This window comes from Pediculus humanus, genomic scaffold (assembly GCF_000006295.1).
Source record: "Pediculus humanus corporis 1103172107371 genomic scaffold, whole genome shotgun sequence".
NCBI lineage: Eukaryota > Metazoa > Arthropoda > Insecta > Psocodea > Pediculidae > Pediculus > Pediculus humanus.
This window is the reverse complement of record NW_002986999.1, coordinates 415743-442718: the sequence shown is the minus strand read 5'-3', so window position 1 is coordinate 442718 and position 26976 is coordinate 415743. Positions and strand designations below refer to the sequence as shown.

General features: G+C 29.1%; 1 protein-coding gene across 1 annotated transcript in view; it reads right to left on the bottom strand.

The window, feature by feature from the left end:
* Phum_PHUM014770 (Fringe glycosyltransferase, putative) overlaps positions 1-25043 on the bottom strand; it is a gene marked incomplete at both ends in the record, with an annotated part of 40293 nt that extends 15250 nt beyond the window's left edge. Inside the window, 5 exons of the mRNA XM_002422752.1 lie at positions 4564-4623; positions 4714-4756; positions 5959-6007; positions 24616-24993; positions 25041-25043. Of these exons, the coding sequence (XP_002422797.1) occupies positions 4564-4623; positions 4714-4756; positions 5959-6007; positions 24616-24993; positions 25041-25043 (533 nt within the window). The remainder of the gene's footprint in view (positions 1-4563; positions 4624-4713; positions 4757-5958; positions 6008-24615; positions 24994-25040) is intronic.
* Between the last annotated feature and the right edge of the window lie 1933 nt (positions 25044-26976).

Below are 26976 nucleotides of genomic sequence, written 5' to 3'. Positions count from 1 at the left end.
AAGGACCTACTAAAAAAATTAATGATGATGATGATGATGATGATGATGGTAATAACGAAATGCAGTTAGTAGCAATATTAGAGAAAAAGAGGAGGGAAAAGAGGTGGGGTGGGGGGAGGTGGAAAGAAAAAAAAAATTCGAAATGATGAGAATTAAGAGGAGGCGCCTCCTCCTCCTTCTCATATCCCTTTGTGTTTCCTTTTAAAATCACGTACCTGGAAAAATTAAAATCTTTTTTTTCTTTTTTTTCATCATTTTTTATTTTCAGGTACGCGAAAACATTTAGCGAATTAATAAATTCAAAATAAAAAAAATTAAATTAAATTAATGTCTAAATCTTAAACAAAAAAAAAAAAAACTCGTCGGGTTTATTATTCATTCTAAGGTTTTTAATTTATCACAATTTCACACGAAAAAAAAGGTGCAGTCGTTCCTTGTTTTCTCGATGAATTTTCCGAAATGACACAACAAAAAAGAAAAAGAAAATTTCAAGTCGAAGTAACGATTTTTCTTTCCGGGAATGATGGATGTAATATAAAAAGAACGCGTTCGGGAATTTGAGAAGGGGGAGGGGGTTTTCTTTTTTCCTTTCCCCTCCCCTTCCCCCGTCCTTATTAACGAATTTTAAACATTTTTAAGTTTTTGGGCAAAAAAAATCTTTCCAACCACAACAACCGAAAAAAAACAAAATGAAAAAAATGAAAAATGGACTTGTTTTTCTTCTTCTTCTTCTTCTTTTTCTTCTGCTTCTTCTCATCCTTTTTTTTTTTTTTATAAACAAAAACAATCATAAACGAGATTTTATTTTTTTTTATAAGATCACAAGAAGGATTTTGGGACATTCATCCGAGCCTAATTAAAACAAGATTTTTAAACATTATGCTACCTTTTTTTCGTATTTTATTATTATTATTATCGTTAGGCATTATACAAAAAAAACGAAATAAGAAAACGATGATGATGATGATGATGATGATGATAATTAGAAAAAAAAAACGCGTTTCGACTTTAAAAAAAAAAACAGGTTTGAGAGATTAATTAAAACTGCGAGATTTTTAACTTGGCTCCTGACTGTTATTCCTTTGTCTGCTCTCCATTGACTTTCCATTTCCAGAGGCAGTTTATCATTTCTAATTGCAATCAAAAGAAAATCAGAGCCTCTGGGCGTAGAAGACCAAGAATAAGAAAGAGGCGGTTACACACTCTCGAGATTATTTATATTTTTTAATCATTTTTTCTTTCCTTTTCGACTTCGGAAAAAAAAGCGTAATATAATAAATTTACTTTTTTTTTTTTTAATGTTGGCAGCAACAGTGAAAGTTGCCACAGAGTTTATTATTATTATTATTTACTACGAAGTTTAATTTTTTTTTTTCAATTCGTTTCAAGGTAATTTTTAATTTTTTTTTTATGATATTCGAAGCTAAAAACTCGAGTTTTTTTTTTTTTTTGTTTTAATTCGATCTTTTTTTTTATTATCATTATTATTATTATTATTATTATTATTATTATTGTTATTATTATTATTATAAAAAAGCAATTTTCGAAAAAATTAATTAATTTCAAGTGGAAGAAGAAGAAGAATAAAAAAAAAAAAAACGAACGAAAAGTTATGTTTACGACAAAAAAAAATCTTTCAGGTAGACGAAACGCGCGCAAAAAAAAATTTAAATCGTAACAACGTTTCAAATAAAGACAAACAAACAAACAAACGATTAAATCAAGTCGATACGCAGAGAGAAAGAAAGAGGAATTCGTTTGTATTATAATAATAATAATAATAATTGATGAAAGTAGATAAAAAAAAAAAAACCTTAAATGAAAAATCTTAATAATCTAATGAATTTTCTTCTTTTCTTATCACGCGGATTTTCCGTTTCCAACAAAGGTCACGGAACAAAAAAAAATAATAATAATTTTTTGTGAAGAGGGGAGGGGGTTAAATATTTTTTTAACATCAATTAGACTCATATACATTTTTTATTATTATCGTTCGAGATAATCGAGGAAAGATATAAATAAAATAAAAGGAAAATTTAAATTGTTTCAACCCGGGAAAGGACCGGAGGAATTTTTTTTTTTTACAATAGAGAATAATAATAAAAACCAAAGGTTATCAGGCACAGTCTAACGACACAAGAGACTTTATTGCATTGATGACACTGTGATAACACAACTTGATAAAATAAAAACTAACATAAATAAATAATAACAACAACGACGACAAACAACAACAATAACGACAAACAACCGTCAGGTCATTTATATATAATTTTATTTCATTCTGACCGTTTTAATGTACGAACTCTTTTTCTCTCTCTCTCTCTCTCTTTTCCTCGACTTCCTTTTTTTCCTCTTTCGAAAAAGCGGGGAAAATGGAGAGGAGGTGGGGAGAAAGGAAATGAAAACCTCACGCGAATATGTAAATAAATCGAGACGATATTTAAACGCAATCTTAATATTATTATTATTAAAACATTAAACGTGAATCGATGAAAAAACACGTGAATGATGATAATGATGATGATGATGATGAAAACATGATAACAAGTCAAATAATAAATTTTAAATTTAAACGTGGCACGAGAACATTTCGCGTAAAATATTTCATTTGCAATTATTATTATTATTAATGTACCTGATTGTCCGGGTTGGGGGGGGAGAAAAAAACGTTAATTTGGGGAGGGGAGAGAATTATTTGAAATTGTTTTCATTGTACGTAAACTCTCTTAACAATTTACACTTTTCGAATGATGGCGACGACATCATTTTCCGAAAAAAAAAAAAAAAATCATTTATTCGTTAATTTTTTCGTACATCTGCCCATTAAAATATGCGCCATCTTGCCACGATTAAAAATTCCCCCCCCCCCGTCGTCGTTTATGTTTATTGACCAGAGAGAGAGAGAGAAAGAGAGACGCACACTCGCACACACAAGACACATTTGAACGTAATAAAGAAAAAAAAAATAATAATAATAATAATAAAAAACAAGTTTATGTCAGAGTGAGAGAGAGAGAGAGAGATTCAATGGACTAAACCATACACATACCATCTGCTGCTCGCTCGACGGGTAAAATGATTATATTCGATAATAAAATGAACGGCGGCGTGGCGGAACGCTCTTATAACAAGGTAAAAAAAAAAATCATCAAGATCTGAGCAAAAACTTTGAATCGAGATCAGCCAATCTGTCTACCTACCTACCTACCTACCTACCTCCACGTTAAAAATAAAAATTTTTCTTCTTCTTTCAAACAACAAACGAACACACGCACACACACGCGCGCGCGGTTCCTTCCTTACTTCTTGTTTCATTCGTATGGCTCATCATCATCTTATTATTATTATTATTATCATTACATTCTTTTTCTCGTTTTTGTCTAGTTTTTGTTTTTACCGGCAACAACAAATCCGAATCTTGATAAAATATTATTAAAGCAATGAAGTAGCAAAATTATTACCTTGTCGACGTCGAATTTTCATTTTCATTTTGTTTTTTCTTTCTCTTTCCAAACGGAAATAAATAGACATTTCCAGTTTCGATAAAAAGAGTTGATATATATATTTCTCGTGCGAGTGTAATTTCGATGTATGATATATAAAACCAATAAAGATTATAATTATTATTATTATTTTTAATATAATTATTATTTAGAGTGCAAATAATAAAAATAACCGGAAATTCAAGTCGTTATTACGTACAAAAAAAAATGAAAACAACAAAAAAAAAAAAAGTCAAAAAGAAATGCGAGCCAGATATAAAATATATAAAAAAATATCACGTCGTCTGTAAAAATAAGCAAAAAAAAGGGGGGGGAATTGGGGGAGGGAAAGAAAAGGAAAGAAGCAATAAATATAAAATTCATAAAAATAAAAAAAAATTTCCAGGGAAAATAAAAATAATATTTAAACCGTCTTCCGGTGCGACCGGGGATTTTTTTTTTTTTTTTTTAAATTTAACATTTCATTACTTTTTTTGTCATTTGCCCTACCTGACTCTAAAAAAAAAAAAAAAAAAAAAAAAAACAAACAAAAATTGTCGTACTGGTTGTTGTTGTTGTTGTTTTTTCAAGTATTTAAATTTTTTCGTGGTAGAAAACATAATAAAAAACAAGAACGCGTAAATCATTTTTTTTTTTTTTAAACCACCGCTGGTTCGGTTAAAACATTTTTTTTTTTAAATGTGGGGGTAACATAAAAATTTCCCTTCCCTTCCCCTCCCGCGCCCGATAAAAAAAAAACGACTCCTCAATTCCATTGACTTTGTAATAAACACGATAAATGGATTATTGAAAATCATTTTTTTTAGGGAGGGAGCGAGGGAGGGGGGGAGAAAACAGAAAAAAAAGTATAATAATGATAATAATATTATTATTGAATCTCGGTCGGTGGTGAATTCAGGTATTCGAATAAACGTAGCAAGCAACAGGTGGGTACCGATAAAAATTTCACCCTTAAAATTACTCACTCGTCCGTGATTCCATGAGACCTGACTGCCTTTTTTAATTAGCAGACGAAAAAAAAAACATTAAAAAAGAAAAAAAAAGGATCATTACTCACTTTTTATTACTTTCTAGAAAAACGTCAAATTCCACCGACATCTTGCAACAAAGAGCTTTCCTGTAATAACAAAAAAAAATTGAAATCGAATTAAATGAAATTCGGAAAACGATCAAAAATAATAATAATAATAATAATAATTAAAATTACCTGTTGTGAGAAGATGAACAATTTGTGTTTATCATGTGACCATCTGAAAACAAAAAAAAAAAAAATTATTAAACGTTTGATTATAATTAAGAAAAAAGAGAAAGAAAATCTTGTGTGTGTGTGTGTTCAGGTGGTTGATGATATTGTACACACTAATACTAACCGGCGGAACCGGAAATCGATAAAACTAATATTATTATCGAAGTAAAATAAAATCGTTGAAAGGAATCACACACACACAAACAGAGAGAGAGGAAGAAGAAGGTCGTAAATTCGTTATTTATCTAAAGAGAGAGAGAGAGAGAGAGAGTGACTTTTTGGTAGGTTTTCAATACAACACATATATATAAACATTCAAGTAACAACAACAAATTATCCATCGGAGGGAAGACGTAATACGGGGGAGGGGGGAGAGTAAGGTAATAATATAAATGGATAAATAAATTACAGTGTTCGAAGGGGTGGGAGTGGGAATGGGGGGGGCCACGTTCGAAAATGAAACCTTCTTTTCTACCGAACCTCCTCTCAATATTTTTTTTTTATTTCCGAACACATTAATTTCGATTCTTCTGGACAACAATTTTCGTGGCACGTGACCCCTGAGATAATAATTTTAATGACCCGAACTGGAAGCTCTTTGATTTCATTCCACAACAACCACTTTTTTTTTTTTTTTTTTTTTTTTGAACGAAAAAAAGATAAAGAGAGAGAGTGTGTGAGAGAGGGAGAGCGTGAAAAAAAAGTGAAGCAATTATAAAATATTTTAACGGAAACAAAAAAAAAAAAATCTGGAATGTTTATGGTAATAAAAAAAAAAAAAGAACCCGCGCACATACAGACGCAAAAAAACCTTTTTCCGCCGGAAATTTCTTTCTCTTTCTTTCTCTCTCTCTCTCCCCCCCTTTTTTTTACATTTCGAGCTTTTATTAAATTCAAAATCCATTATTATTATTTTTTCTTTTAAATCTAATCGATTTCATCATAAATCATTTCATTCTTTCTTTCTTTCTTTTTAAAAATTTAAATTGACTCGTAACCGTCCGTGACAAATAATACGTGACTCTTTAGCAGAAGACTAAAAATGTGACCGTAAAAAAAATGGTACGAAAATTTGGCGCGATGCGAACAATCACGTGTGGGGGAAAAACAAAAAAAAAGAAACTAATAAAAATAGTAATAACGCTGCTGCTACTAATATTAATAATAATAATAATAATAATAATAGATAATGATAAACGTACGTACCTGTTTTTTTTTGAAATTCAAAATCATCCGTGTCCGTGAAAAACCACGTCTGAAACAAAAAAAACAAAAATTAATAAAATTCATTTCGACGAGAGTAAAAAATTGTTATTATTATTATTATTTATTTATTTATTTTTTTAAACTTTAATTTAAAAAAAGAAAAGAAAATTACTTAAGATAATTCATAAATAAGTGGCAGTAGTCGTAGTGGTAGGAGAATGATGATAAAAAATCAAATATTACGGTTATTTTTTTTACGTGATTTTTATATTAAAAAAATTTTCATTCGTTCCCCGTAACAACCACCTCCCCCCTCTCCACCACCACCACTTACATCCGTTATCAAATTTAAAAATCACAACAACAACAACTCGAAAATCAATAATCAGATCGCACAAAAAAAAAAAATCGATTTCTAATTTTTTTTCTCGTAGTCGTATCGATCCCGATTTAAAAAAAAAAAAAAAAAAAACCATTCTCACCGGATAATAATAATAATAATAATAATAATGATAATATTGATAATAATAATAATGATAATAATAGTAATAATAATAATATAAATAGAAAGGCGAACTTTTTTTTTTTTTGTTTTTCTCTCTCCTGTCATTAAAATCAATAAAATTACAAACAACAACAAAAACGACGAAAATGATAATAATAATAAATAAATAAATTTTGATAACGCGATCAATAAAAAGTGGAATAGGAGATGGAGGGAAGAGGATGGAAAAAGGGAGAAAAAAGAGAAGGAAAAGGGAGAATGAGGGGGAAAGAAAAATAATAATTTTCGACCGTCTCTCGTAATTTATAACCGTTAAAAGAAAAAAATCAATTTAATTTATAATTTTTACTTTTTTTTTTTTTTGCAAAAAACATTCGATTTGTTTTTTTTTTTTCTCTCGTCCATTTTATTTTTCCTTTGACGAGAGTGAAGGGATATCAATTAATTTTACGTAATCATATATATATAATATAACTTCCATAAAAATTCTTTCGACTAAAATTTTTTTTTTTCGTATATTTCATTGATACACTTTCTTCATACGTTTTTTAAATTTGTTCAAGGCCTGATTTTATTTCTGAACACGCACACACACGCAGGTCTCTTTCTCTCATGGGCGTTACCCCGAAACGTTTTTTTATATTATTTCCTCGACGAAACGAAAAAATACGTAACCTAACCACCTGTCGGCCATTTTAATTTTTAAATGAATTCGATTTTATTATTATTATTATTTTTAATTTAAATCGGCGTGTCACAACTTCTTCCCTCTCTCTCTTTCTCTCGCATTTCGAAAAAAAAATCCCGTATATAAAATATTAATAATAATATTAATTCTTTTAATTTTGCAAAACAACACGCATACGTAATATAAACGAAAGAGCCATAATTCAGCAAAAAAAAAAAAAAAACTCAGCGGGAATTTTTTTTTTTCCAAACTAATAAAAATCTCCGTGGTTGGCAGACAATGAAAAATATATATTGTTATATTATAAAACTCTCTCTCTCTCTCATACGAATTTTTTTTTTTTTTAAATATATAAATTTATATTAAACGTATAACTCGTTTACAGATTTTAAAATTATCCATATTATAATATTAATAATAATAATAATAATCCGCGACAAAGACAAAGACAGATGTATGTATGTTCTTTTACGAAATGCCGAAAAAAATTTTTTTTTCTTCGAGTAAGACAAGACAAGATGGCCACATGACGTCATCATTAAATGACGCGTATAAATGTCGACAATCGAAAAACGTTTTCCTAATTCAAAACCCAACAACAACAACGACAAACAAATAAACTTCATCGAATTTGACATATAAGGAATTTTAAAAATCTGCCAAAAATAAATAATAATAATAATTGAAAAAACAACAACAACAAATTTTTTTTTGTTATTGTTTTGTTTTTGTTCTTCGGGTTCCGCCCGAATCATCTTCGTATACACGCACACGCACACGCACACACAAAAACAAAATTATTTATTTATTTTCCATTCGAATGCAAAATAAATTAAATTAGTTTTGAAAGAAAAAAAAAACTATTGAATCACCTCTTGAGGAAAGAAAACAAAAAACAAACAAACAAAAACAAACAAAAAAAAAAAGGAATGAAAAAAAAACAAACACTTTAAAGTCAATAATAACGATTCTCGAAAACACAAGGCAATGGAACATTTTCTTTTCCTTTTTCCCCTTTCCTTTTTTTTCTTCCTTTTTCTTTTTTTTCCTTTTTTTTTTTTTTTAATTTTATTTTTATTTGTTTTTCACGATGGAAAAAAAAGTAGTACTGGAAAAAAAAACACGTAGCCTGGATAAAGAGTTTTTTTTCTTCTTCTTCTTCTTCGCTTTATTTCCCAACTTCCGGTTATTGTTTTTATTATACGATTTAACCGTAAAAAATCATCATCATCATCATCATATTAATGACTTTATTTCAATAGTAACATTTGAATTATTTATAAAGAAAATCCGATTTTAAAAATGTATATAAATAAATGGCGTTTATTTTTTTATTTTTTATTTTCTAACGACACGAACGGAAAAAAGAAAAAAAAACGATAATAATAACGATAATAATAATAATAATGATAATAAAAACCGTCGCGTAAGTTTTGTTTTCTTTTTCGAGAAAGAAAAAAAAAAAATGTCGTCGATATCGTGTTTAACCACTTCATTTTTTTTCAAAAATTTTTCTTTCGCCCCCCATCTTCTCTTTTCTAATAAAAAAAAAAATTTCTTTTTACGATCATGCGCGCGAGGGGGAGGAAGGAAAGACGTCGAATAATAATAATAATAATAAAATTTTCCACATCAGACTTTTCAAAAGAAAATAAAAGAAAAATCGACTACACCACACCGTATTATTGATTTTTAATATTTTTTTATATAACGGTATAATTTTCGTATAAACCTGGAGAGAGAGAAAAAAAATAATAATAATAAACGTGTAAAGTTATTATTATTATTATTATTGTCATTTCGAAACGAGCGGAAAAATAAAAACAACAACGACAACAACAACGTCATCCGTCGCGTGAAAGTGAATTTATCAAAATACAAACAAACAAACGATGACGCGATTTATTTTTCTTTTGGAAAATTTTTTGGAAAAGTCACTCCTTCCAACACATTTTAACGGACGTGAAGTAAAAAATTATTATTATTATTATTATTATTATTTTTCTCATGAATTCATTCAAAATTTTAATTACAATTTTTTTTTTTTTTAATTGCCGAGTTGCGAACGCGAAGGGAAAAAAAGGAAAAGGAAAAAAAAAAATTTTTTTTTTTTTGGGCAAATTATTTCCGGGGTTTCCATTTTTATTTATATTTTTTCACATCCTCCTCCTCCTCTCCTCCCTCTTCTCCGCTCGCCCCTCCTCCTCCCCTCCCCCTTCTTCCGCTCTACCTTTTTTCTCACCTGCATTTCTTTGCATTTTTCTTCCGGGCCGAACGAATAGCCTCTGGTATTTAACAGGTCAGAAAAACCGACTCGCCAGTAGGTGGTCATTTTAATGGGCGTTTTCCAGCACCCGGCATACCTGGAAGGCACCCACCGACATTTCCTTTATCGGATTTAATAATAAATTTAATTTTAAAAATAATAATTTCTTTTTTTTTTTTTGATTTTTCTCTCAAAAAAAAAAAAATTAATTGCTTTTTGAACTTCGCCACGGATCGCACGCACGCACGTATTACGTCAACACATTCGAAAAAAAAATGAAAATAATTATAACTTTGAGAGCGAACGTAACGTCTTCTGCTTGTTTTTATTATTTTTTAATCGAAATTACATCTTATTTTATAGGATACAAAAAAAAATTCGTTAAATTGATTTTGTAAGATTCGATCATTTGCGCGATTAAATGGTGACATTATTCAAAAAAAAAAAAAGTTGTTTAAAATAAACTTTTACGGAAAGTTAAGTAAAAATTTTTTTTTGTCGTTTAATATTCATTTCGCTGTCGAAACAGATACAGTCACAAAATAAACAAACAACAACAACAAGAAAAATAAAAAACAAAAACAAGGTTAAACGAAAAAAACTTATACAAGTTTTATTTACATAAAAAAAAAAGCGCAACATCATCAGACACTCACGTCTTGTTAAAAAATAAACTTTTTTTTTCTTTTTTTTTTTTATTTCAAAATCGTTAAGAATGAATGAATGAATGAATGACTTAAAATATATACAAGCCACTTGAGGAATCACGAAAAAAAAAATTTGCTCGCGGGTTGTTTTCAACCCTACATACGTATGTCACCCTATCATTTTACGCATTTTATTAACAGTTTAAAAAGAAACAGAAAGAAAGAAAGAAAGAAAGAAAATCTAGAAATTTCTAAATTTGTATTGTGGAAATTATTACACTTGGCATACCGTGACGGAAACAAATTTAAAACAACAAAAAAAATACGTGACCGTGATTAATTCATCCATTGTTTTGTTTGATTTAAAAATTTTTTTTTTTTTTTTTTACTGTCACGCGTCACGGCCTTTGAATCTCGGCTTATAATTAAAAAACAAGCAGAAGAAAAACTAATCAGATTCCTTTTTTTTAAAATGAAAGTGTAAGGTGTACGCTTTATATAAAATTAATAACGGAAATGAGAGACGAAAGAAAAAAAAAATAAAATTTTCTTTTATTTGTAATCCTCGAGCGTGACCGACCAAGTGGTACAGTTGTTAACGTCACACACACACGTAAGGATTTTATTCATTTCCAACTAATTACCACTACCGGTAAAATAAGTAATTTCCCCCCGAGAAAGAGAGAGAGAGAAAGATAAAATCCCTTCAGGATATTGAAATCATTTCGAAAACGTATCGATTTTATTTACCATCTTTCGAAATACACCCGGAAAACGTTTAAAAAACGAAAAATGGCGTGACGTCACGTCGAAATACCTCCTTCCCCAAAGGCGCGTTCGTGCTAAACTGTTAATCCATCGTCCATCATCCATACAATTCGCATACAATTAAAAATCTTTTTTCCTCGGTTAGAATCATTCGATTAAAAAAAAAAAAAAATTCAATTAAAATCAAACAACCGAAGTTTATTAGCTTGTAGGTAGTAGTAGTAGTGGTAGTAGCTTCTTCTTCATCTTCTTCTTCTTGGTTAAATCGACCTTTTGGTTGGTACCACACACGTCGCCGTCGCCACAGCCGCCGCCGCCTTCCTTTTTTAAACCGGAGCCGATTTTTTATTTTTATTTTTTTCGAGGGGGAGGGAAGGGGAGAGGAGGGAGGGAGGGTTTCAATATTTAACACGGTTTGTTGTCGTTTTAAACTAATTACTCTTCTTCGCAGTAGGATATTTTATAATTTCACGATGAGAAAAAGAAGCAGAAGAAATTTATTCTCATCAAAAAACGTTTTTCTATTACTCTCACGTACATTTTAAGTACAGAACAAAAAAAAAAAAAAAAAGAAAAAACATCTCGGATTTCAAATTTATAAAAAGAGGAAAGAAAAAAAAAAAAGTTAAAAAATAAATTTTCTTCTGACACGATCGTTTGCACGTTCATTTTTATCGTCGCACACGATGATGACTTCACCCCTCATTTACTATAATCTCGAAAAGTAATATTTTTTTCCTTTTTCCTTTTTTGTTTGTAAACAAACAAACAAGAGTTAACAGGTTGTAGTGTCGTTAGTTGTTATTGTTATCGTCATAGACGTCGCCATCGTCGCCGTCGCCATTGCTGTTGTTGTAATTAATATTATTATTATTATTACTATCGCCGTCAATTCTTAAAATTTTCAAAAATTTTTCGTTTTGTTAATTGTTGTTATTATTATTATTATTATCGATCGTGCTTCCGTTCGCACTTTATAAAAAGTTAATAATAATAATCATTTATTAAAGAGAATCAAAACATCACGAACGTTGTTTCTTTTTTTTTTTTAATTAAATTTCTTTTACTAATAAACAAACAAACAAACAAACAAACACTTTTAAAAATAAAAAAAAAAACCGAAGAAAATAATAAATCGAATTAACGAAAGACAAAAAAAGAAAAGAAACGAAAAAAATTAAATTAAAAATTTTTTATACTTTTATAATAAATGAAGCCCCTCCCTTCCTCTCCCCCCAAAAAAAATCTACATTCAGGTAAAAAAAAAAAAAAAACTGAAGCGTTTTTCTTCACCTTCGTCGTTTTACAAAAAAAAAAAAACTCTTATTAACATAAAATAATAAATAAATAAAAAAAAATGTCGTCGGATTTTTTTTTGTTTTACTCGTGCCACGTACAAATACACGCGAAATGAAAATTCTATTAACGTGGAAAATTAAATGAAAAGAAAGGAAAAACTTTTTAATTGTTTGATTTGATTTTATTATTATCAATTTCGTCAAAACTTAAATAAATTCTGACTTTAAAAAAAAAGTAATAATACTAATAATAATAATAGTAATAATAATAATAATTTTTGTTACACTTTTAAATTTAACGGATCGAATAGGGGAGGGAGGAAAAAGAAAGAAAATCGTGAAACGGAAACAAAAATTTGAAAAAAATTAAATACGAATTTAAATCGCGTCGTCTGCTTAAAGAAACGGTGAGTGTACACACACAAAAAAAAACAAATAATAATAATAATAAATATAATTTTCTTTCGTAAATAGGAAATGATTATTATTATTATACGTTTGATTACGTCACGACAAAAAAAAAATAAATTTCAAACGCTCGTTACACGTTCGTTTCATTCGACATTTTAATAATTTTAATAATTTTTTTTTTTGTCAAGATGGCAACTTATTAACATCTAATTATCATTCCCGTACGTATATATATATATTTTTAATATTAATAATGATAATAATAATAATAATAACATCCGTGTAAATAAAACATTAACGATCAATTGGCACATGTAATTTTCACAATCAACGATTTCTCAACTTCCGTTACGTTATAACAAAAAACAAATATTATCAACACACGTTTTCCCTCTCTTTTTCTTTTTTCATTCCTCTCTCTCTCTCTCTCTCTCTGCCTGATTTTTGGGGAACTTTTCATCATTTGGCCAACACAAATAGGAAATAAAAATTTCTTAAAGGACAGGAATAAAAAAAAAAATGGAAGACAAAATTTTTTTTTTTTTTTTTTTGATTTTCCCACGAAACTTAAACGAATTAATTTTTAAAAAAAAATTAATTAATTAATTAATTAAACCTCATGAAATTTACCAGAAAAAAATTTTCTTTCTCTCTCACTCATTTTATTATCATTATCATCATCAGAGCGAGAAAAAAAAAAAAAAAGAAATTTTTTCTCACCGTCGGAAAAAAAAAATCATTTTCTTTAACGTGTGTGGATTTCGCGAATGACTTTCATTCTATCATTTATTTATTTCCATTTACCCCCCCCCCCAACATCCTTCCCGATAAATTAAAAAAAAATAATAATCAAGATGGCGACTCGATACAATTAATTTTGTGCCCTTTTATTTTACCGTCTTTTTTAATTTACAAACACAAACACGAGCACCAAAAAAAAAAAAAAACAAATTATTTTTTGTTTTTCCTTTTTTTTCCCCTAATTCTCCCTCTCCCCTGCCCCCTCCTTCCCATATTTATTTCACTTACATTAAATCAAGCCGGGGAGTAAGGAGGAGGGAGACTTTAATTTTTTCCTCGGGTTGGCGTCGTTTCGGTTCCACCAATCGTAAAAAAAAAAAAAACTTTTTTTATATCATCTTCCACTTAAAAAAATTTTTCTCTTAATCTTATTTCATCTAATTGATTCTTTCGAAAAAAAATTTTAATTATTTTAATTGTAAGCCATTTCCCCCCTTCCTCCCTTCCTGCCCCCTCCCCTAACTACTGATAACCCGAAAAAAGTAAAAATAATAATTTTTTCACGTTAATGACGGTTAACTTTCGTTTCGAAAAATTTTGCGTCGTGTCGACACGTTTCCCTTTTAGGGAAATTTGTCGCACAAAAATTTCAAATCGTGTAATTGACTCTCGACGACGATTATTAAAAAATTTTGTTGTTGTTTTCATTATTGATTCATTTTTCAAACGTCGTTTCTTCGGTTTTCGGTCCCCCCGATTATCTATCGATTAATAATAAAAAAAAAACGATCAATGATCGCTTTTCCACACACGTTTCGAAGAAACCGAAAGAAAAATTAAAGTAATTTGTAAAACGTAATCCAGGTTTTCTTCAAGTAAAATATTTCTAATTAGTGGAAGTCTCATTATACCTTCATAAACAAAAAAAAAACCTGAAAAACGAGATGAAGATATTTTTTTTTTGAGACTTTAAACCCATTAGATAATAAAAAAAAAAATTCTTTTTTTTTTTTTAATACCGAAATTTCCTGTGAACATAATAAAAACGGGGGGGGGGGGTAAGAGGGGGGAAACGACAAAAAAAAAATTTTTTTTAGGTTCAAAATGAGTTTTATGGTTCGAGTGCACCGAAATATTTTTTTTTTTAAATAAAAAAATCTGAATGAGAAAAAAAAAGTCGTTTCGTTTTTTTATTATATTTATACTTTTAACTCAAATATTAATAATGATAATAATGATAATGATGATGATGATGATGATGATGATGATGATGATGATAATAATAATAATTTTCATTTTGTTTTTTTTTTCTTTTTTTTTTTTTTTTTTTTTTAGAAAAATTTAGTTTGATTTGTGATTTTAAATGCTCGGCCGATTTCCCCCCCACCTCCCTTTTCGTGCGCCACCGTAAAATTTCACATTTTCTTTTCTTTTTCTTTTTTTCTTCCACGTTTTTTTTTTTTTTTTCTCATTCGTTTTATTATTTTTGGATAAAAGTTATACGCGAGGATTTATAAAATATGAATTTTTTTTTACGTAAACATATATACCCGAAGGATGTTGTTGTTCTTATTCGGACAATGTTTTTTAAAAAAAAAAAAACAAAACAAAACAAACAAAACAAAAGGAGGAAAAACATTTTTCGTTACGGTAAATTACGAATAATAATAATAATAAAATAAAATAAAATATACCGTTTGTTTGTTTGTTTGAAAATTTATAAAAAAAATTTTTTTTATCTAAGTATTTATATAGTCGCTAAAAATATAAATATTAAAAACAAACAAACGAGCAAACAAACAAACGAACGAATTTCAACGGTATACTAAATTATTATTATTATTATTTTTTAATTAAAAAACAAAGCTGCAAAACAAAACAAAACAAAAAACAAAAAAAAAAATATGAGACAGCAACACCTGAATACTTTATTTTTTAATAACGACTACATTAATAATAATAATAATAATAACAAACCGGAAGTCGAAATATTTGTTTTTTTTTCTATATTTCAAAAAACATTATGAGGAAAATTCGAAAACCCCTCTTAACTCTAAAAAAAAAATTTTAATTTCATTCTCGAGAAAACAAACACACAAAAAAATGTTGGAAAGGAGGGGGGCGGGGAGACAGGGAGGAGAGAGAAAAAGAGAGAGAGACAAAAAACCAGAGAATTTTTTTTTTCGTATTTTGAATAATATTGTTTGCTGATGATAAACTCCACTAGGTACTCTTCAAAATAAACAATCGTATAACAAAAAAATTAAATTAAAAAAAAGAGAAAACAAAAACAAAAAACAAACAACGCGGAGAGCAAACATTTTCTATTTCCAAATGATTTTTAATACAAAATGACAACATTAACGAAACACACAACAGAAACCACAACAAGACTCATAAAAAGAATAAAAAATCAAGAAAAGAATATTTACTCATCATCATTATAAATTTACATATGGCAATTTGCTCTCTCTCTCTTTCTCCCTCTCCTCCCCCACCTCTCTCTCTTTTTTCTCTTTCCTTTTCCAGTCTGATTTTATTTCATTTTTTTCGTTTTATCAATTTACATCATTACATGTACCGAAACACAAGACGTACAAAACCTTTTTCAAAACATCAAAAAAACAAACAAAAACAATAATAATAATAATGATAAAACATTTGTTTTTCTTGCTGTAATCGATTCGGGAGGGGGAATGGAAAGAAAGGGGAGGGGAAAGGAAAGAAAGGGAAATACTTCTAGATTCTGAAATCTTTGAGAAAATTTTTCCCAGAAAAATAAAAATGAAAGGAAAATCGAATCAGATTCATTTTCCACCACCATATCCATATCATTTCTACATTTTTATTATTATTACTATCATTATTATCATTATTATTATCATTATCATTATTATTTTAATTTATTAATCAATAATTAATGAAATGTAAAACGATTAATCGATTCGAGTGACTGACTGAATTTTTTTTTAAAATTATTACTCTCGATTTAAAAAAACAAAAAACATTTTTCTTTTATTAATTCGGCACCGAGTAAACAACAAACAACAAACGAACAAACAGAAAACAAAAAAAAAAAAAATTTCACACGGTGAAAAGTCGTTTGAATGTTTAAAAAAAAAACTTTTTTATATGCGTTTCTCAGACGAAACAACAACAGATGGAACAAACAAAAAAAAAAAAAAATTCATCGGGATTCATCCTAATTTTCTGTTTCTGCATCTGGAACATTTTCAATTCTTCGTAAAAAAAAAAATTTTCTCTCTCTCTCTCTCTCTTTTTTTGTTTAAATAAAAAAAATCAAAAAACTGTCACCGCTGTCGTCGTAATTTTATACATTTAGTGTGACATCATTCTTTTAACGATTTTTAAACTTGAATTCTTCTTTTTATTTAAAAAAAAAAAAAAAAAAAAAGTTTTTTACGTTAATTTAAAATTTTTTTTAAAAACAAATAAATTCCCCGCCTCGCCCCTTCCCTTCCCTCTCCCCCTCCCCCTTGCTCCCCTTTATTTTATTTTATTCATTCACCGAAATAAGTAAATAATTAAATCTCTCTCTCTGGGGAACAAAAAAAAACGATTTTGTTACTTTCCTTAGTTTTCCACATGAATCGAACCTTGATTTTATACGACTAACAAAATAAGACAATTATAATTAAAAAATATATATATTTAAAGGGGAGCACATTCAGGTTCAGGTTCTTTTACGGTCGTCGTCCTCCTCCTCCCCCTCCCCCTTCCTCCTCCTTTTACTGCCTGCCTGCTCTGATTCCTTTTTTAAAAAATAATTATTTCAAACGTGGTTTTTGAAATTGATTTTATTAAAAAAATAACCTTTGACACTAATCTCTCCGATGACAAAACAAAAGGCTTAATAACTTACTTAATTCCATCTCATATTTTTTTTTTTTTTTGTTAATTTAATCTTTGCGGATTATAAAAAAAAAAAAAAAAAAAAACTTGATTATGGCTTTGAAAAAAAAAAAGATTACATTACTTTTGGCTACTACTACTACTGCTACAAAAAAAATGTATATATAAATGAAAAACCCGACGAAGAACAAGCACGTGAATGGATTTATTTAATGGAAACACAAAAAAAAAAAAGAAAGAAAGAAAATTATGCGTGCATATAACATACACGTAATAATCTCCAGAGAGAGAGAGAGAGAGAGAGATAGAATTTAAGTGTACTTCTCCAGATACGTCGGGGGAATTAATTCGAAAAATAATTAATCTCATAACGAAAAAAAAAAAAAAAACTCCGCCGACATTTTTTTCTCTTAAAGGATGATGATGATATTATTATTATTATTCATTAATTTTTTTATTAATAATAATAATAATATTTATACGGGATTGACGTCGTTTTATCCCCCCCCTCACGTCCTCGTCGTTTTTTTTTCTTTCCTTTTTCGAAAATTTGTGTTTGTGTGTTTGCGCGCGCGCGCGAAATTCAACGGAAACGGATGTTTTTTATTTTTAATGAATGCAAACGTGGTTTTTTTTGTGGGAGACCACCACCACCATCGCCGATTCCACTCTTACAAATTGATTCATTCGAGTTTTTTCCTTTTTTTTTTGCCTTATGCCAAATTTAATGATTGTTATTACGAGATTTCAAACTGCCATGAAAATTTTCATTTAATGCTTCGTTTATGTATAATTATTATTATCGTAATAGTAATGATAATAATAATAATAATAATAATAATAATAATAATAATAATAATAATAATAATAATAATAATAATAATAATAATAATAATAAAATCGAAATCACCGTCATGACACGCCACATTCTCTGGAATACTTATTTTGGAAAAATCATCATCCTCATTATTTTATTCCTTTCACTCGTTTTTTTTTTTTTTTTTTTGCCTTTTCCTATTTATCCTTTTCTTTTTCTTTTTCTTTTCTTTGTTTATTATTAAACATTCTCTCTTTTTTTTATTTTTTAGTATAATTTTCTTTTCTCCCTTCGGTCCACAATCAAAATGACAGTTTAGAAAAGTGAGGAAAGAAAAAAAAAACATTTTAAAATGAAAAAAAAAAAAAAACGTAACTATAATGACCATCGCAATGATTGTTGCATTTATCATTATCATTTCCCTCCCTCCCCCCCGTTTAGAAAAGTCAAATTTTTTTTGTTTTGTTTGTTTTAAATCGACAAATAATCGAGTGCAAATAAGCATATTGTATTAAAAACAAACAAATTTTTAATTCCTTTCTCTCTCTCTCTCTTTTTCCCGTGATAAGAGAAACGATACGAAACTTTCGTTGCATTTTCCAGTTACAACAAAGTCTTAATAAAATAATAAGAAAAAAAAAGTAAACGAAAGAAACGAGGTTACGTTAGGTTTTCATTATTATTATTATTATTAAAACGATACCTTCTTCTATCAAGAACGAAAACAAAAAAAATTCGAAATGTTAAAAATTTATTTTTAACACCAAATCTAAAAAAGTTAAACTAAAAAGTTTTTTTTTCTTTTTTTTTTTTTTGCAACTGGGAAAAACCGTCCGAATATAAAATTACAGGAAGAATGGAGGGAAGGGGGAAAAATTAATTTTAATAATAATAATAATAGTAAAAACCAGTTGTCGTGAACGATCCATTTTCAAAAAAAATCAAACTTTGGAAATTTTCTCTTTCCCCCTCTCCCCCTTTCCCTTCTTTCCTCCTCCTCCTTAAATTCAAATTTCAACTTTTCCGTTATATGCTGAAACAGAAAAAATTTTAAATATGCGGGGGGATAAGATTACAAGATTGGCATTGAAATTGAGTCAAGTGTTAAATTCCGTCGATACGACGACTTGCCCACAACGTATCAACCAAACCACAAGGAATTATTATTATTATTATTATTATTATTATTATTTTGACAACAAACGAAAATTTTTCCCCGTATCAAATATTACTAAAACTCTCGAACCGTAAAAAAAATAAAAGAAAATCCCCCGGAGGGATTTAAAAAAAAAAAGAAAAAAGGCGGGCGAAAAGGAAGACAAACGTAAGGAAACGTAAACTCATCGACTCGAAAACAAACAAAACAAACAAAAAAAACAAAATCAATCAAACTCATCGGTAGAAAAACACAAAAAGAAAAGTTACACAGGTAGTAGGAAAAACTTTTCCTTTGCGAAAAAAAAACCATTTACATATAACTGAAATTTAAAAAAAAAAAAAAAAAACAATTTCTCCATCATTTCGAAATCTTACGACAGCATTCAAGAAACAAACAAACAAACAACAAACGACCGAAAACAAAAAAATAAATAAAAAAAATTGTTTTTTTTTTTTTAATAAATTTTTTACGCCGCTCACGTTTTCCACTTTTGACTTTTCAAAATTGAGTCGTAAACATAGAAAACTTAAATAACGAAATGAAATTTTTTTCTTATAAGAAACAAAATAAAAAAAAGGAAAAAAGGAAAAGAAAAAAGGAAAAAAGGTTTTTTTCTTTTTTTCTTTTCTTTTTTCCTTTTGCCAACCTTTTTTCTCTCTTTCGAAACAAAATTCTAAATCATGTTTTATGTTTTTTTCCCTTCCTCCTCTTTTTTAAACGAATATAAGAATTACGTTCTTTCCCTTCTACCCTCCCTTCCCCCTTCCCAGTAATTTAATTAAAACTTTTGATTTCTAGAAAAGAAAAAAAAATACGAAAGGTTATCTGGGTGGCAAAAGAAAAAGAAAAAAAATCCAAAAGTCATAAATCAAAAAAAAAAAAAAAAAAAAAAAAAAAAACAGCAACAAATCGGTCAAAAATATATATAATGATTAACACGGACAGAAATAAAAAATATTCACAACAAACAAACAAACAAACAAACGAGCAAGCAAGCAAGCATTTTAGTCGCATCTCCTAGTTCATCTTGCGCATCATAAAAAAAAAAAAAAAAACCCGCACACAACGAGACTCGAATTTTACACAAACACACACACGTGTATGCAAACATAAACAAAGACATGTTGTGGGGGGGGCGGGGACGAGGGAGACGATGGGGGGGTCCTTGAAGGTTGTTTTTACGATCTTTTTAAAAAAAAAAAATTTCCTAGATTTTAATATGGTATTAAATTAAAACCAGATTTAATTTTTTCCCCTCTCACCCTTCCCTCCCATTAAAAACAAACCAAATTTTGGAGAAAAAAAAATTCTTTCATTTTAAACAATCTCTCATTAGCTCCTTCTCTACTAATAAAATTTGTGAGAAATATTTTTTCAAAACAAACAAACAACAAACATTTTAATTTCCTTTTTTTTTTATATTCCGCCGAATCGAATTGCATTTTTTTTTTTTTTTTACATCGACAAACGTAAATCGTTTTCGAAATCGTTTGTTCGTCGATATTTGTTTGTTTTTAACGAACGTATTAAATTTCTACTTTTAAAAAATAATAATAATAATAATAATAATTGCACAACGAGTACATTTCGTGTGTGGTATCACCAAAGTAAAAAGAATTCGGAGCAAAATGTGCGTGACGATGATCGTGTATGTTTACTTACATACGTCAATACAACATGCATACAAACACATTTTGCTTTTCTTATCATTGACAATTTAAAATTGTTTATTGATAACGCGAGAAAAACAAAACAAGACGATAAGACCGAATTCTATTTGCGGTATTCGCGTCGGAATTGCGGTTAGACTCAGTCTGTACGGCAAGAAGATTCTAGAAATTTCCATTTAGACGTTACATACGATATATATCATAATAAAAAACAAACGAATTTAAACGAATATTATTATTAAAAAATAAATACAATGTAGAAGAATAAAAATTTTTTTTTTGAAATGTGGGCAGAAAGTCAAAAGTTCGCAGACGAAAAAAAAATTTTTTTTTTTTTTTTGACCTATTGAACGCGATGTAACGTTTTTCTTTCTCACCGTAGTATATCTTGTGATTGACGACGTGACAAGTAATTGTTTGTCTGTGTGTGTGTGGGAGGGGAGGGAGGAAAGGGGGATCATGATATGAAACCAAAATGAAAAGGGTTATTTTTAAATTTACAACAACAACAAAAAACAAAACTACCAACAAACAACGTTTCGATTGTTTTCCTATTACAATCACCACCACCACCACCATCATCATCACCGTCACGACGTAATCACTCAATTATTTCCAAATAAAGGCCTTTTAAAATTTTTAATTCTTGTTTTTCTCTCTCTCTTTTTTTTGTTTTCTTAACAAGTTTTTTTTTTTCTCGAAAAAAAAAAAACATATTTAAAAAATTTACGTGAGAAATACTAATAATAATAATAGTAATAAAAATAATCTGCTGGAAAATTCGTAAACGACTCATTCTAAAAGTTAAAGTTTAAAAATTTTTTTTTTCTTTTTTTTTTCCAAGTGAATAAAATTTAATTGTTTAATTATGACTTTAGGCAGTGATCATCATCATCACCATCATCATCATCCTAATCATCATCATCATCATCATTTTTTCTTTTCTTCTTTTTTTACGATTAAAAAAAAAAAGGTAATTTTACATGTTTTCACACACACACACGTCACATTTCAATAAGTCTTAAATAATCGTTTGTTCGTTATCCTGCACAATTATTACTTCCATTTCATTCCATTCTTTTCTTTTTTTTTGAAAATTTTATCGAAAATACACGAACGAAATCGAAAAAAAAAAAGAAAGAAAGAAAAAGAGAAAGAAATAAGGTGGGATTGAATGGGGCGGAAGACCATTTAAAAAAAACTTTCCCAGGCTCAATAGAAAAATCGTGTAGGCAACGTGAGGGTGGCTCGTTGTTCCCGTGAGACAAGTTCGGACCTCTGGGAACGCAAACCGTTCCGCATTGTGAATGAACCGATGAAGCACGTGACCAATTCACCTGTACCTCATACTATCAATGTTATAATTTATTTTCATTTATTTATTATAATTTAACGAGTGAATTTATTTATTTCATTATCATTATTATTATTATTATTCTCCCTCTTTTTTTATCCCGATCGCGAACAATGTTTGGGAAACTTTTTGAAACTTTTGTTTTTCATAAAATTCTCTACCACTCTACTCCCTCTTTTTTTCGTTCAAAGAATTCATTGTATTCATTTGAATTTTTTATTTTTTAGGGGAAGCTAGACGAAAAAAAAAAAAAAGTTTGAAATTGTTCTATAAATAATAATAATAATAATAAAAGAATGGCAATGTGAATCAAAAGAGGAATGCAATAAAAAAAAGGGCGGCACTTTTGAACAGGCAACCAGTTAGTTATTACAGTTAGAATAATAATAATAGAGCGACGTTCATACGGGTGTCTGCCGCCACGTGTCAATCACGTGATACGTAATAATAATCATTCTGTGATTTTATTTCTCATTCTCGGTCGAAAAAAAAAAAAAAACATGTTTTTCTCGTTGAACTCGCACAAAATAAAAAAAAAAAAGTGAAAGAAAAACGTTTGCTCGTATTTTTTACTAAACAACATTACAATCGAAATAAAATACAAAAAACTTAAAAAAAAACTAATCGTAGTTTATAATAATAATAATCATTATTATTACTATTATTATTATTATTATTATTTAAGTTAAATTTTCGTCGTGAGTTATATTCTCTTCTTCATTATTACAAAATATATATACGGAAAAAAAAAATTAAATCTAGACGTAAAAAAAAATATGGGCTAATATTTTTGACTCGAGGGCATACCGTGGGAAATTAAGCCTAAAGCGTGATAATAATTAATGACCTTTGACCCCGATGAGCCGGCCTTGAATAGCGTTACTCAAAAACCAAGAAATAACTAACAGCCATTGATTAGTTTATAAGAAGAACAAATGTAAACTCGTGAGAAACTCCGCTTTTTCTACCTGTATTTTTAAGTTTTTCGGGTTTTCTTTTTCTTAATTTTTTTGCGTTTTCACATTTTCCACGATCCATCCACACCATGTAACACATTCAAACACATTTAAAAAAATTTTTCTCGAACGCGAAAAAAAAAAAAAATGGAAAACGCGAGAAAGTACGTCAAACAAACTTTTCGTCTTAACAAATTTCAAAGAAATTTCATCGGGGATTGATCGATCGAGTTCGATCCCTCCACCCAATCGCAAAAGAAAAACTGTTACAAAAAAAAAAAATTAATAATAATAATGAATACGATACAAGGAAATCGATAGTTAAGAGAGAGAGAGAGAGAGAGAGAGAGAAATGAATTCACGAAAAAAGTCTCAATTTGTCAGATGTTAAACCCGAGTCACGATTTTAAAAATCACGTTGCCTTATAGACGAAGGCTCCCTCCCCCTCCTCCTCCTCTCGAACACGTCGTACCTGCCCCCGACTGTCGGATATACAGAAATAAAACAAAAAAAAAAAAATTTAATGAACAGTTAGAACCGATTAAAGAAAGATCCGTAGTTTTGTTTTTTTTTTTTTTATGAATCGTAAAATATCCGTTTTATGTATAAAAAAAAAAAAAAAAACATTTCCCATGAAATTTTTCTCTCTGATTTTATTAATCATTTATTTAAAAAGTAAATAAAAACTTTTCACTGGTTCTTTAAAAAAAAAAAACTGGTCATTTTCCTTTCTTTTTTTTTTAAAATCAATAATCGATAAAAAAAAAATTCAAGTAGCGTGGGAAAAACAAAAACTCGACGACAATTTATACGTAAAATACGGGAGCCGGGTAAAAACAACAACAAAATAATTAATTTTGATAACGCTCGAAATAATCTTTTTCCGGTTTGTGACGTAAACAATATTCGATTTTCGATTCGAAAAGAAAAGGGAGACCGTTACGGTATTTTAAACGAGATCATCGCTCTCCTTTGAGCCAACGCAAAAAAAAAGATTCGGTGACAAAAAAAAGGGGGTCACGCAAAATTCTAAGAAAAAAAAAATTGTTCAGAACGTTTTTTAATGAACGCCATTGCAATTGCGATTGTTTCCGGTTTAGCAAATTATACGTTCGTCAACTGGTGGTACCAACTCACGCTCTCAATAATTTCATTTCGAAAAAACCTTTTCGCAAATCAATTTTAACGAATAAGCGTTTATTATTATTATCATTATTTCTGTATGTTTTAAAAACTACTTTCTCTTAAACAACTTACAAACTTCATCCCCCCTCCCCTTTCCTCGGAAAGCAAAACAAACGTTTTTAATTATTCTCACATAAACGTTTACAAAAATTAAAAAATGCCTCGGGGATTTCAAACACACACAAAAACAAACCCCCTTCCCTCCCCAACGTTGTTTCTTCTTCGTCACCATGCGAACATTTTCAGGCACATGCAAACAAACAAACAAACAATTAAACGCACGCAAACGCGAGAAAAAAAAAACGGATTTTAATTTACCTGATTTTTTGCTAATTGAAACCAAGTTTTCAGTATCACCGGCAACCGCCACTTGTGATAATTTCTAGTGGTTTTCACGCTGATGAATATGTCATCGAGTGAAGTGTTTGTCAAATACAAATTTGATGACGTTCCTCCCTGGGGTTCGGATTTGATGCCAGGCGAACGCGTCGTCGTCGTCACCGTCACCGCCGACGCCGACGCCGCCGCGGCAGCGACAGCCGCAGCCCCCGTTTCCCGTACGACTACTATTTCGTTTTCCAAATCTTTTTTGACTAGCACGCTGTCGTTAAACGACTCGATTGCATTTGAATCATAATCACCCGGTATGGATCTAGGACCTCTTTCCTGCCATCTCACGTCCACCGTTCTGGATGCCTGAAAAAATACAATGAAAATATATCTATCTGTCTATCTATCATCACCATTATTATTATTATTATTTCCAGTCGAAAAACCAAAAAAAAAAAAAAAATTATTTTCACACGATTTCACCGTCGCGTTCTTTCTCTCTCTCTCTTTTTTTTTTAACCTAACTCTTTCGATTTGCGGGATTATTTAAACATTTAATTCAAATTATTTCATTTTAAATTGTACGTAGAACGTCGAAAGAATAAATAAAAAGCAGTGTGGGGAAGAGGAAGGGAAGGGAAGTAAAGGGGGGGGGAAGGGGGGGAAAATAAAAGTAAGGGACGAACAATCGAAACAAAAAAAAAAAAAAAACAATAGGATTTTGATTATTATTATCATTTTTATTTTGCGGTTGATCTCCGTTCGCAGATATCCATAATAAATTTTATTTTTCCCCGGTTTAAATTCATTTAATTCCGATTTTTCATTTCAACCCCCGAGTTTAGGATTTTTTTTTTTTTTTTGAAAATTAAAAAAAAAAAAAAAAAAAAAAAATGATTCAATTTCGAAAATTATAAAAAAAACCACAAAATGTTTTCCCTTTTTTTTTTTTTTTTGAAAAGGGGGAAGGGGAAAATTCATTTTTATGATTTGATTTCTTACGAAAAACCCCAAAATCATACAAAACAGGTGGAAATCGAGAAATGGAAAAATAACCTTTCTCACGATTCCTCCCTCTTTCCTTTGATTCCATTATCGAACATCATTTAAATAAATTGACCACCGGTCAATTTATATCAAAACGCGCCTAATAATAATAATAATAATAATAATCAAACTAATTTATCACGATGACAAAATGTTAAAATTTCAAATTTGTAAAAGCGTTATCATTATTTTGTACGGAGATGATAACAAAAAAAAATTACGAGAAAGGAAAATTCAAATTATATTTTTTTTTTTTTTTTTTACCGAGATAAAAAATAAATCTTGTTAAAAAAACTAACCGTAATGGGAGCGCACGTTACGAACCCCCCAAAAAAAAAAAAGTAAAAAAAAATTAATGACATTTTTAACCGGGATTCTTCCCCCTCCCTCCCCCTGTATAACAATTTACGTTCACAAAATAAAAAAAGTAAAAAAAAAAAAAAACAATTTTTTTTTTTTTAAACCGAAAAGGTCCGAAAACGGAAAATCATAAAAAAAAAAAAAACCTGATAGGAAAAATTTAAAAGAAAATTTATCACGTGGGCGTTTCCCCCTCTCCCCCCCCTCTCTCTCTCTCTCTCTCTCTCTATTATAATCAAAATGTTTATAAAAAAAAAAAAAGTTTCCGTTGAAATTTTCTTTTGTTTACAAAATTAAAAACTCGCAATTATCGAACTTCATACGTAAAAATAAAAAATAAAACAGTTTTTTTTTGGCGGGAAAAAAAATCAAAACGCCAACATTTAAAAAATTAAATTAATCCAAACACTTAATTTATATCTAACGGCAAATAAATTTTCGGACGGAAAAAAAAACCCAAAACCGAAAAAAAAAGAGAAAAAAAATCCGAAAACACACAAACACAAAACAAAACCGCCGAATCCTCCATTCAACCTTTTCCCGTCCCCCCCTCAAAAGTCCCACATATATATATTTTTTTTTTCTCATACAAATAATGGTAAAAGTTTTTTTTTCCGGGGTAAGGGGAGGAGATGGAAAAGGGAAATCGAGCAAAAAAGAAATGCAAAGGAAATTTTTTTTTTTTTTTATTTCATTCATTTTTTACCAGGTGACAAAAAAAAGGGGGAAAAAAAGAGGAAAAAAATGAAGAAAATTTTTTGTTCTTTTGCACGAAATGGATGAAAAAAAAAAAGAGAGAGAGAGATAGGGAAAAAAAAAGAAAGAAAAACTTTGTTGTTGTTGTTGTTGTCAAAATCTAATAGATAATTCAACAGCAATTTGTCAACTTGTCGACCTGTAAACGCTTTTGAAATTTAAAAGAAAGTGAATTTAATTAACGGT